The sequence below is a fragment of the Bufo gargarizans genome, chromosome 10, assembly GCF_014858855.1.
Source record: "Bufo gargarizans isolate SCDJY-AF-19 chromosome 10, ASM1485885v1, whole genome shotgun sequence".
In the NCBI taxonomy this organism is placed as follows: domain Eukaryota; kingdom Metazoa; phylum Chordata; class Amphibia; order Anura; family Bufonidae; genus Bufo; species Bufo gargarizans.
This window is the reverse complement of record NC_058089.1, coordinates 286393-300489: the sequence shown is the minus strand read 5'-3', so window position 1 is coordinate 300489 and position 14097 is coordinate 286393. Positions and strand designations below refer to the sequence as shown.

The 14097-nt window shown below is 51.7% G+C and overlaps 1 protein-coding gene across 3 annotated transcripts in view; it reads right to left on the bottom strand.

The window, feature by feature from the left end:
- The window catches only part of DENND5A (DENN domain containing 5A), a 58739-nt gene extending 44888 nt beyond the window's left edge, over positions 1–13851 (bottom strand). The window contains exons 1-3 of one of the 3 annotated variants that reach the window (XM_044269790.1): positions 13637–13851; positions 2363–2434; positions 7–116 (exon numbers count right to left, since the gene is read on the bottom strand). In XM_044269790.1, coding sequence (XP_044125725.1) covers positions 7–116; positions 2363–2434; positions 13637–13742 — 288 coding nt within the window. In that variant the 5' untranslated portion in view covers positions 13743–13851. The other 2 variants (XM_044269791.1, XM_044269792.1) reach the window with 2 other exon arrangements.
- Positions 13852–14097: the final 246 nt, after the last annotated feature.

Genomic DNA, 14097 nt, shown 5'->3' with positions numbered 1-14097 from the left:
ACGTACCATGCCTACCGCGTCCTGGTCAAACGCATTCCACTCCACATTTTCAGGATATCGTGCCAGGACCTTCGACTTAAAAGTGCGCCTGAGGGGGGTCTGCTCGAAGTTCTCTCCTGGAATGGAAAAACGGAACAAGCAGGAAAGTTAGAGAAGACACAGGAGCCTGGAAACAGAGTCCAGCGGGGATCAGCAGGTCAGAGACAGACCCCGAGCCTCTAGAGGAGGCTGAAAAACAAGAAGATCCCCCCGTGGGCAGCACCAGGCCTCCAGGATAGCGGCACAGAAATGGGGAGCGGGAGCCATAGTATGGGCAGGGCAGTTCTACATAAATTACATCTATAGAACAGGGGGATCCAGAGGCCGATGAAATCATCTCCGACAGCACAGAAAAGGACGAGGAAACTCGAAAACAACCACCGCTGCTAAAAAGCCACAAAGAGGAAGTGCGGGCAAAAAAGGTAAGTTACAACATCCGAAGAGAAAGTCCAGCGCTCTAGGGGTTAGAAAGCTCAGTGTCAGTAAGAGGCCAGAAAGCTCAGTGTCAGTAAGAGGCCAGAAAGCTCAGTGTCAGTAAGAGGCCAGAAAGCTCAGTGTCAGTAAGAGGCCAGAAAGCTCAGTGTCAGTAAGAGGCCAGAAAGCTCAGTGTCAGTAAGAGGCCAGAAAGCTCAGTGTCAGTAAGAGGCCAGAAAGCTCTGCAGAGTTCAGGTAGCGGCACACAGGTCACTGAAGCTCCACTCCACAGATGTAGCCCCAGAGCAGACGGGGAGAACGTGATCAGAAACCCAACCTGGGGCCCACAGGTTCGGCACAGTAGACGCCATCTTGGATGTGCGTGGCTGCGATCACTTATTTTCAGCGTTTTTTTTTTTTTGTCTTATGTAAAACATGAATCATTAAATAAAGTCCCTGAAGTTTAGTTCCTCACCTTTTTTAAGACCTCTGCTTGCAGTCACCAAAAGGAAACACTCTTGTTTGCATATCTCAGCTACAATGACCCATTGTAACAAACCCTCAGCTATAAGAAAGTATTGTGTCAAGACAAGCTTTCAGCCTTTAGATGCAAACAAGAATGCTCTCAATCGCTGACAGGAAGCAGTGATCTTGAAATTGTAACAAAAAGTCTATTATATAGTTATAAAACTTTTCTTAGGCTGGTTTCACACGGGCGTTGCGGGTAAAGATGCGGGTGCGTTGCGGGAACATGCACGATTTTTCTGCGCGAGTGCAAAACATTGTAATGCGTTTTGCACGCGCGTGAGAAAAATCTGCATGTTTGGTATCCAAACCCAAACTTCTTCACAGAAGTTCGGGTTTGGGTTCGGTGTTGTGTAGATTGTATTATTTCCCCTTATTACATGGTTATAAGGGAAAATAATAGCATTCTGAATACAGAATATATAGTACTATAGCGCTGGAGGGGTTAAAAAATTCAATAAAAAATGATTAAACTCACCTTAATCCACTTGATCGCGCAGCCGTCTTCATCTTTGAGGAATAAGACCTTTGATGATGTCACTGCGCTCATCACATGGTCAATCACATGATCCTTTACCATGGTGATGGACCATGTGATGAACGCAGTGACGTCACCACGGGTCCTTTTCCTGTGCTCAGCTAAGAGGAAGACACAAGAGATGCCGGCTGCGCGAATTAATGAGAGTTAAATTATTTATTTATTTTAACCCCTCCAGCGCTAGTACTATGCAGTCTGTATTCAGAATGCGATTTTCACTTACAACCATGTTAAAAGGGAAAATAATAATGATCGGGTCTCCATCCCGATCGTCTCCTAGCAACCGTGCAGGAAAATTGCACCGCGTCTGCACTTGCTTTGCGGATGCTTGCGATTTTCATGCAGCCCCATTCACTTCTATGGGGCCTGCGTTGGGTGAAAAACGCACAAAATAGAGCATGCTGCGATTTTCACGTAACGCACAAGTGATGCGTGAAAATCACCGCTCGTGTGCACAGCCCCATAGAAATGAATGGGTCCGGATTCAGTGCGGGTGCAATGCGTTCACCTCACGCATCGCACCCGCGCGGAATACTCGCTCGTGTGAAAGGAGCCTTATGGGATTAATCTTCATTTACAGAATTAGTAATACTAAGAATATGGGTGGAAATCACACATCCAAGATGGCGTCGAGGTCCCTCCGGGCAGGAGTGCCCCTTTAATCAATGTCTTACACATGGAGGCTACATCTTACCACCAGTCTGGGCATTTGATGACTATCCAGCCTTTTGCAGAACTACAAGTCCCAGCAGGACAGTCACCGGTAGCCGCAGCCTGCGGGAGTGTCGGCTCTACAGCGGTTTTAGTAGGACGGGTACGGCTTTCGGCCGCCGCTCCTCCGATTACCTTCCGGCGCACAGGACTGGAACCGTCCAAGGCCATCTCTGTCTCTAGAGGCACGAATGTAATCACACAGGGCTAAACAACAAAACAACAGAGTTATCAGCACGTCACACCCCGGACCCCCACCATTCCCTGCACTGCTGCAGAGTCATCCTGAGCTTCCTGCTGCATGAGCAGAATCCTAGAACTGCAGTCAAGACTGACACGCAGACAGAGAAGCAAGTGGGAGGGAATGGGCTGAAAGGGCACAATACAGATGTATCTGGCATTCAGGGTCTGTGGAAAGCTGGGTGACAGCAGCCGCTATTGGCAGAGTAACAGAGGCCGCCACTTCTCACCTCTGTTACCCACCATCTGACTTCTACTCCAGTCACATCCAGAGCTGCAATCACAATTCTGCAATATTACTGTCAGCTCAGGCTGCAGGATCTTATGTACTAAATAGAGGTTGGCAACCTTCAGCTCTGTTGTCAGGGCATGCTGGGAGTTGTAGTTTCAGGACAGCTGGAAATGCAGAGGCTGCAAGACACGGTAAGAACATGAGCCGCCACGCAGTGCCTCGTCCGATCGCTGACGCCGAGCAAAAACTACAACTCCCATGAAGCAATGCACTAGAAGACCATGACTATCTGGGCTGTGTGTCCCCCTGCAGGATTCTGGATGCAGATCTTGATGTGACTGGAGTATAAGACCGGCTACAGATCATTTAACATTACTCCATAAACCATTAGAATGTAAAAGTGGAATTCCGGCTGCAGTGTACCAACCCTCCGGCCAGTAAGTGTCCATGCTGTGCGATACCTCATACCAGCTTCAGAGTCGGCTGCTGTTCATCTCTGCTCCACAACTGCGATCAGCGTCCTCCAGCTCAGCTGCACTGTCAGAGGCTCAGGCTGCTGCTTTCTCTTTCCCCTCATGCTTTACACTGCAGCACTACTACATTCGGCTACTTTCACACTTGCGTTCAGAGCGGATCCGTCTAGGGTCTGCCCAGACGGATCCGCTCATATAATGCAGACGATGGATCCGTTCAGAACATTATATTGTAGAATAAACTCTAAGTGTGAAAGTAGCTGCAGACGGAGCCGTCCAGACTTTACACTGAAAGTCAACGGGGACGGAGCCGTCCAGACTTTACACTGAAAGTCAACGGGGGACGGAGCCGTCCAGACTTTACACTGAAAGTCAACGGGGGGGCGGAGCCGTCCAGACTTTACACTGAAAGTCAACGGGGGGGCGGAGCCGTCCAGACTTTACACTGAAAGTCAACGGGGGGCGGAGCCGTCCAGACTTTACACTGAAAGTCAACGGGGGGCGGAGCCGTCCAGACTTTACACTGAAAGTCAACGGGGGGCGGAGCCGTCCAGACTTTACACTGAAAGTCAACGGGGGGCGGAGCCGTCCAGACTTTACACTGAAAGTCAACGGGGGGCGGAGCCGTCCAGACTTTACACTGAAAGTCAACGGGGGGCGGAGCCGTCCAGACTTTACACTGAAAGTCAACGGGGACGGAGCCGTCCAGACTTTACACTGAAAGTCAACGGGGGACGGAGCCGTCCAGACTTTACACTGAAAGTCAACGGGGGACGGAGCCGTCCAGACTTTACACTGAAAGTCAACGGGGGACGGAGCCGTCCAGACTTTACACTGAAAGTCAACGGGGGACGGAGCCGTCCAGACTTTACACTGAAAGTCAACGGGGGGGCGGAGCCGTCCAGACTTTACACTGAAAGTCAACGGGGGGGCGGAGCCGTCCAGACTTTACACTGAAAGTCAACGGGGGGCAGAGCCGTCCAGACTTTACTCTGAAAGTCAACGGGGGGCAGAGCCGTCCAGACTTTACTCTGAAAGTCAACGGGGGGGCGGAGCCGTCCAGACTTTACACTGAAAGTCAACGGGGGGGCGGAGCCGTCCAGACTTTACACTGAAAGTCAACGGGGGGGGGGGGGGGGGGGGCGGAGCCATATTGTGTCAACTTCAAACGGATCCGTCCCCATTGACTCACATTGTAAGTCTGGACGGATCCGTTTGCCTCCGCACGGCCAGGCGGACACAATGTGTCCGTTCTTATTTACTAGACAGAATTGCGCCAAAAATCAAGGAAACTACGAAAAAGAATGTTACGTGAACACAGCATTATTGTACGTGTGTGTGTGTGGGTACACGGTCCGCCAGCGTCTGCTCGCTATGCGCCAAAATAATCGCCAGAACAATTGTAGTGACCGGTCGGAGCCAAGGTGATGACTGTTACATCACATGGTTAAGATGGCGGCAAAATATGTGAACATCGTCAGCCATGCGTCTCACAGCCCCCTGTATCTGATGTGACCGACCCACAGTGGCCCCACAGTATATGCAGTGCCTCACCAACAGTGGCCCCAAAGTATATGCAGTGACAGACCCACAGTGGCCCCACAGTATATGCAGTGCCTCATTAACAGTGACCCTACAGTATATGCAGTGACAGACCCACAGTATATGCAGTGCCTCATGAACAGTGGCCCCACAGTATATGCAGTGCCTCATGAACAGTGACCCTACAGTATATGCAGTGCCTCATGAACAGTGACCCCACAGTATATGCAGTGCCTGACCCACAGTAGCCCCACAGTATATTGAGTGACTGAACCACAGTGGCCCCACAGTATATTGAGTGACTGAACCACAGTGGCCCCACAGTATATGCAGTGCCTCACCAACAGTGGCCCCACAGTATATGCAGTGCCTCACCAACAGTGGCCCCACAGTATATGCAGTGCCTCACCAACAGTGGCCCCACAGTATATGCAGTGCCTCACCAACAGTGGCCCCACAGTATATGCAGTGCCTCACCAACAGTGGCCCCACAGTATATGCAGTGCCTCATGAACAGTGACCCTACAGTATATGCAGTGACTGACCCACAGTGGCCCCACAGTATATTGAGTGACTGAACCACAGTGGCCCCACAGTATATGCAGTGCCTCACCAACAGTGGCCCCACAGTATATGCAGTGCCTCACCAACAGTGGCCCCACAGTATATGCAGTGTCCTACCCACAGTGGCCCCACAGTATATGCAGTGACTGACCCACAGTGGCCCCACAGTATATGCAGTGACTGACCCACAGTGGCCCCACAGTATATGCATGCCTCACCAACAGTGACCCTACAGTATATGCATGCCTCACCAACAGTGACCCTACAGTATATGCAGTGACTGACCCACAGTAGCCCCACAGTATATTGAGTGACTGAACCACAGTGGCCCCACAGTATATTGAGTGACTGAACCACAGTGGCCCCACAGTATATGCAGTGCCTCACCAACAGTGGCCCCACAGTATATGCAGTGCCTCACCAACAGTGGCCCCACAGTATATGCAGTGCCTCACCAACAGTGGCCCCACAGTATATGCAGTGCCTCATGAACAGTGACCCTACAGTATATGCAGTGACTGACCCACAGTGGCCCCACAGTATATTGAGTGACTGAACCACAGTGGCCCCACAGTATATGCAGTGCCTCACCAACAGTGGCCCCACAGTATATGCAGTGCCTCACCAACAGTGGCCCCACAGTATATGCAGTGTCCTACCCACAGTGGCCCCACAGTATATGCAGTGACTGACCCACAGTGGCCCCACAGTATATGCAGTGACTGACCCACAGTGGCCCCACAGTATATGCAGTGACTGACCCACAGTGGCCCCACAGTATATGCATGCCTCACCAACAGTGACCCTACAGTATATGCATGCCTCACCAACAGTGGCCCCACAGTATATGCAGTGACTGACCCACAGATGCCCCACAGTATATGGAGTGCCTCACCAACAGTGACCCTACAGTATATGCAGCCACTGACCCACAGTGGCCCCACAGTATATGCAGTGACCGATCCACAGTGGGTGTATAGGTCACAGGAGTGGGTATATATATGACACAGCTCAGGAACACTGTATATAGAGGGTATATAGGTGACATGAGTGGGTATATACGGGGCACAGCTCAGATACACTGTATTAAGGGGGTGTATAGCTGACAGCAGTGGGTATATATATAGGGCACAGCGCGGGTACACTGTATATAGGTGGTATATAGGTGACAGCGGTGGGTGTATATAGGGCATAGCCTGGGTACACTGTGTATAGGGGCTGTATAGGTCACAGCAGTGGGTGTATATATATATAGGGCACAGCCCAGGTACACTATGTATAGGGGCTGTATAGGTCACAGCAGTGGGTATATATAGGGCACAGCCTGGGTACACTGTGTATAGGGGCTGTATAGGTCACAGCAGTGGGTATATATAGGGCACAGCCCAGGTACACTATATATAGGGGCGTATGGGTGACAGCAGTGGGCGCATATATAGGGCACATCTCGGGTACACTGTAAATAGCGGGTATATAGGCAACAGCAGTGGGTGTATATATAGGGCACAGTTCAGGTACACTCTAAATAGGGTGTGTATAGGTGACAGGAGTGGGTTTATATATAGGGCACAGCTTAGGTACACTGTATATAGGGGGTGTATAGATGACAGCAGTGGGTATATATAGGGCACAGCTTAGGTACACTGTATATAGGCAACAGCAGTGGGTATATATAGGGCACAGCTTAGGTACACTGTATATAGGGGTGTATGGGTGACAGCAGTGAGTATATAGGGCACAGCCCGGGTACACTGTATATAGGGGTGTATAGGTGACAGCAGTGAGTGTGTGTGTGTATAGGGCACAGCCCTGGTACACTGTATATAGGCAACAGCAGTGGGTATATATAGGGCACAGCTTAGGTACACTGTATATAGGGGTGTATAGGTGACAGCAGTGAGTATATATAAGGCACAGCCCGGGTACACTGTATATAGGGGTGTATAGGTGACAGCAGTGAGTGTGTGTGTATAGGGCACAGCCCTGGTACACTGTATATAGGCAACAGCAGTGGGTATATATAGGGCACAGCTTAGGTACACTGTATATAGGGGTGTATAGGTGACAGCAGTGAGTATATATAAGGCACAGCCCGGGTACACTGTATATAGGGGTGTATAGGTGACAGCAGTGAGTGTGTGTGTGTATAGGGAACAGCCCGGGTACACTGTATATAGGCAACAGCAGTGGGTATATATAGGGCAAAGCCCGGGTACACTATATATAGGTGACAGCAGTAGGTGTATATATAGGGCACAGCGCGGGTACACTATATATAGGTGACAGCAGTAGGTGTATATATAGGGCACAGCCCGGGTACACTATATATAGGTGACAGCAGAAGGTGTATATATAGGGCACAGCCCGGGTACACTGTATATGGGTGACAGCAGTAGGTGTATATATCGGGTACACTATATATAGGTGACAGCAGTGGGTATATATAGGGCACAGCCCGGGTACACTGTATATGGGTGACAGCAGTGGGTATATATATAGGGCACAGCCCGGGTACACTGTATATGGGTGACAGCAGTGGGTATATATAGGGCACAGCCCGGGTACATTGGATATAGGTGACAGCAGTGGGTATATATAGGGCACAGCCCGGGTACATTGGATATAGGTGACAGCAGTGGGTATATATAGGGCACAGCCCGGGTACACTGTATATAGGTGACAGCAGTGGGTATATAGGGCACAGCCCGGGGACACTGGATATAGGTGACAGCACTGGATATATATAGGGCACAGCCCATGTACATTGTATATAGGTGACAGTAGTGGCTGTATATATAGGGCACCGCCCGGGTACACTGTATATAGGTGACAGCAGTGGGTGTATATATAGGGCACAGCCCAGGTACACTGCATATAGGTGACAGCAGTGGGTATATATAGGGCACAGCCCGGGGACACTGTATATGGGTGAAAGCAGTGGGTATATATAGGGCACAGCACAGGTACACTGGATATAGGTGACAGCAGTGGGTATATATAGGGCACAGCCCGGGTGTATATATAGGTGACAGCAGTGGGTATATATAGGGCACAGCCTGGGTACACTGTATATGGGTGACAGCAGTGGGTGTATATATAGGGCACAGCCCGGGTACACTGTATATGGGTGACAGCAGTGGGTGTATATATAGGGCACAGCCCGGGTACACTGTATATGGGTGACAGCAGTGGGTATATATAGGGCACAGCCCGGGTACACTGGATATAGGTGACAGCAGTGGGTATATATAGGGCATAGCCCGGGTACACTGGATATAGGTGACAGCAGTGGGTATATATAGGGCACCGCCCGGGTACACTGGATATAGGTGACAGCAGTGGGTATATATAGGGCACAGCCCGGGTACACTGGATATAGGTGACAGCAGTGGGTATATATAGGGCACAGCCCGGGTACACTGGATATGGGTGACAGCGGTGGGTATATATAGGGCACAGCCCGGGTGTATATATAGGTGACAGCAGTGGGTGTATATATAGGGCACAGCCCGGGTATATATATGGGTGACAGCAGTGGGTATATATAGGGCACAGCCCGGGTACACTGTATATAGGTGATAGCAGTGGGTATATATAGGGCACAGCCCGGGTACACTGTATATAGGTGACAACAGTGGGTATATATAGGGCACAGCCCGGGTACACTGTATATGGGTGACAGCAGTGGGTATATATAGGGCACAGCCCGGGTACACTGTATATGGGTGACAGCAGTGGGTATATATAGGGCACAGCCCGGGTACACTGGATATGGGTGACAGCAGTGGGTATATATAGGGCACAGCTCGGGTACACTGTATATAGGTGACAGCAGTGGGTATATATAGGGCACAGCCCGGTTATATATAGGGCACAGCCCGGGTATATATATGGGTGACAGCAGTGGGTATATATAGGGCACAGCCCGGGTATATATATGGGTGACAGCAGTGGGTATATATAGGGCACAGCCCGGGTGTATATATAGGTGACAGCTGTGGGTATATATAGGGCACAGCCCGGGTATATATATGGGTGACAGCAGTGGGTATATATAGGGCACAGCCCGGGTACACTGGATATAGGCGACAGCAGTGGGTATATATAGGGCACAGCCCGGGTACACTGTATTTGGGTGACAGCAGTGGGTATATATAGGGCACAGCCTGGGTACACTGTATATGGGTGACAGCAGTGGGTATATATAGGGCACAGCCCGGGTACACTGGATATAGGTGACAGCAGTGGGTATATATAGGGCACAGCCCGGGTACACTGTATATGGGTGACAGCAGTGGGTATATATAGGGCACAGCCCGGGTACACTGAATATAGGTGACAGCAGTGGGTATATATAGGGCACAGCCCGGGGACACTGTATATGGGTGACAGCAGTGGGTGTATATAGGGCACAGCCCGGGGACACTGGATATAGGGCACAGCCCGGGTATATATAGGGCACAGCCCAGGGACACTGTATATAGGTGACAGCACTGGGTATATATAGGGCACAGCCCGGGTACACTGTATATGGGTGACAGCAGTGGGTATATATAGGGCACAGCCCGGGGACACTGTATATGGGTGACAGCACTGGGTATATATAGGGCACAGCCTGGGGACACTGTATATGGGTGACAGCAGTGGGTGTATATAGGGCACAGCCCGGGGACACTGGATATAGGGCACAGCCCGGGTATATATAGGGCACAGCCCGGGTATATATAGGGCACAGCCCAGGGACACTGGATATAGGGCACAGCCCGGGTATATATAGGGCACAGCCCGGGTACACTGTATATGGGTGACAGCAGTGGGTGTATATAGGGCACAGCCCGGGGACACTGGATATAGGGCACAGCCCGGGTATATATAGGGCACAGCCCGGGTACACTGGATATAGGTGACAGCAGTGGGTATATATAGGGCACAGCTCGGGTACACTGTATATAGGTGACAGCAGTGGGTATATATAGGGCACAGCCCGGGTACACTGTATATGGGTGACAGCAGTGGGTATATATAGGGCACAGCCCGGGGACACTGGATATAGGTGACAGCACTGGGTATATATAGGGCACAGCCCGGGGACACTGGATATAGGTGACAGCAGTGGGTATATATAGGGCACAGCCCGGGTATATATAGGGCACAGCCCGGGGACACTGTATATGGGTGACAGCAGTGGGTGTATATAGGGCACAGCCCGGGGACACTGGATATAGGTGACAGCAGTGGGTATATATAGGGCACAGCCCGGGTATATATAGGGCACAGCCCGGGGACACTGTATATGGGTGACAGCACTGGGTATATAGGGCACAGCCCGGGTACACTGTATCTGGGTGACAGCAGTGGGTATATATAGGGCACAGCCCGGGGACACTGTATATGGGTGACAGCAGTGGGTATATATAGGGCACAGCCCGGGGACACTGGATATAGGTGACAGCAGTGGGTATATATAGGGCACAGCCCGGGGACACTGGATATAGGTGACAGCAGTGGGTATATATAGGGCACAGCCCGGGGACACTGTATATGGGTGACAGCAGTGGGTATATATAGGGCACAGCCCGGGGACACTGTATATGGGTGACAGCAGTGGGTATATATAGGGCACAGCCCGGGTACACTGTATATAGGTGACAGCAGTGGGTATATATAGGGCACAGCCCGGGGACACTGTATATGGGTGACAGCAGTGGGTATATATAGGGCACAGCCCGGGGACACTGGATATAGGTGACAGCAGTGGGTATATATAGGGCACAGCCCGGGGACACTGGATATAGGTGACAGCAGTGGGTATATATAGGGCACAGCCCGGGGACACTGTATATGGGTGACAGCAGTGGGTATATATAGGGCACAGCCCGGGGACACTGTATATGGGTGACAGCAGTGGGTATATATAGGGCACAGCCCGGGTACACTGTATATAGGTGACAGCAGTGGGTATATATAGGGCACAGCCCGGGGACACTGTATATGGGTGACAGCAGTGGGTATATATAGGGCACAGCCCGGGTACACTGTATATAGGTGACAGCAGTGGGTATATAGGGCACAGCCCGGGTACACTGTATATGGGTGACAGCAGTGGGTATATATAGGGCACAGCCCGGGTACACTGGATATAGGTGACAGCAGTGGGTATATATAGGGCACAGCCCGGGTACACTGTATATAGGTGACAGCAGTGGGTATATATAGGGCACAGCCCGGGGACACTGTATATGGGTGACAGCAGTGGGTATATATAGGGCACAGCCCGGGTACACTGTATATAGGTGACAGCAGTGGGTATATAGGGCACAGCCCGGGTACACTGTATATAGGTGACAGCAGTGGGTATATATAGGGCACAGCCCGGGGACACTGTATATGGGTGACCGCAGTGGGTATATATAGGGCACAGCCCGGGGACACTGTATATGGGTGACAGCAGTGGGTATATATAGGGCACAGCCCGGGTACACTGTATATAGGTGACAGCAGTGGGTATATATAGGGCACAGCCCGGGGACACTGTATATGGGTGACAGCAGTGGGTATATATAGGGCACAGCCCGGGGACACTGTATATGGGTGACAGCAGTGGGTATATATAGGGCACAGCCCGGGTACACTGTATATAGGTGACAGCAGTGGGTATATATAGGGCACAGCCCGGGGACACTGGATATAGGTGACAGCAGTGGGTATATATAGGGCACAGCCCGGGGACACTGGATATAGGTGACAGCAGTGGGTATATATAGGGCACAGCCCGGGGACACTGTATATGGGTGACAGCAGTGGGTATATATAGGGCACAGCCCGGGTACACTGTATATAGGTGACAGCAGTGGGTATATATAGGGCACAGCCCGGGTACACTGTATATAGGTGACAGCAGTGGGTATATATAGGGCACAGCCCGGGGACACTGATATAGGTGACAGCAGTGGGTATATATAGGGCACAGCCCGGGGACACTGGATATAGGTGACAGCAGTGGGTATATATAGGGCACAGCCCGGGGACACTGGATATAGGTGACAGCAGTGGGTATATATAGGGCACAGCCCGGGTACACTGGATATAGGTGACAGCAGTGGGTATATATAGGGCACAGCCCGGGTACACTGTATATAGGTGACAGCAGTGGGTATATAGGGCACAGCCCGGGTACACTATATAGGAGACAGCAGTGGGTATATATATAGGGCACAGCCCATGTACATTGTATATAGGTGACAGTAGTGGCTGTATATATAGGGCACCGCCCGTGTACATTGTATATAGGTGACAGCAGTGGGTATATATAGGGCACAGCCCGGGTACACTGGATATAGGTGACAGCAGTGGGTATATATAGGGCACAGCCCGGGTACACTGTATATGGGTGACAGCAGTGGGTATATATAGGGCACAGCCCGGGGACACTGGATATAGGTGACAGCACTGGGTATATATAGGGCACAGCCCGGGTATATATAGGGCACAGCCCGGGGACACTGTATATGGGTGACAGCAGTGGGTGTATATAGGGCACAGCCCGGGGACACTGGATATAGGTGACAGCAGTGGGTATATATAGGGCACAGCCCGGGTATATATAGGGCACAGCCCGGGGACACTGTATATGGGTGACAGCACTGGGTATATATAGGGCACAGCCCGGGTACACTGTATCTGGGTGACAGCAGTGGGTATATATAGGGCACAGCCCGGGGACACTGTATATGGGTGACAGCAGTGGGTATATATAGGGCACAGCCCGGGGACACTGGATATAGGTGACAGCAGTGGGTATATATAGGGCACAGCCCGGGTACACTGGATATAGGTGACAGCAGTGGGTATATATAGGGCACAGCCCGGGGACACTGTATATGGGTGACAGCAGTGGGTATATATAGGGCACAGCCCGGGGACACTGGATATAGGTGACAGCAGTGGGTATATATAGGGCACAGCCCGGGGACACTGTATATGGGTGACAGCAGTGGGTATATATAGGGCACAGCCCGGGGACACTGTATATGGGTGACAGCAGTGGGTATATATAGGGCACAGCCCGGGTACACTGTATATAGGTGACAGCAGTGGGTATATATAGGGCACAGCCCGGGGACACTGGATATAGGTGACAGCAGTGGGTATATATAGGGCACAGCCCGGGGACACTGGATATAGACCCCGGTACATTACACGGCGCAGGGAGGGGAGCGGATGTGAGCTGCACCGTTATCTTCAGGTCCCGCTATGTGACGTCCTCTCCTCCCGCCTCTGCCCTCGGTGATGCACGTCTCCCCCCTTCCCCAGTGCAGCCTCCCTCTGGAGCCCCCCCCCATTCCCGGTGCCACTTACCGGAGAGCTCGTCCGGTTCCAGCCCGGTGTCGGTGTCCAGACCGCTGATAACGAAATAGTCTGCGAAGCGTCCGGGCGCCGAGCTATTCCCCCCTCCCCCACTCATATCTCCGGTCAGCGGCCCCCGGGAGTCCCGCACTGCATCACGGGATGTCCGGACAGCTGTGCACCGAGAGCGGGCGGAGCCTCTGCGTAGGGGGAGGAGCCTGTGAGCGCAGGCGCAATGCGCGACAAGGGTGATGTCATTGTATTTACTATTCAGACGGTGACCGAGATTGCCCCGACCCCCAATGAGGACCGCCACGCCAGAATACCCCCCTCAATATCAGACCCCCACCCCAGAATACCCCCTCAATATCAGACCCCCCTCCCTCTATATCAGACCCCCACCCCAGAATACCCCCTCAATATCAGACCCCCCTCCCTCTATATCAGACCCCCACCCCAGAATACCCCCTCAA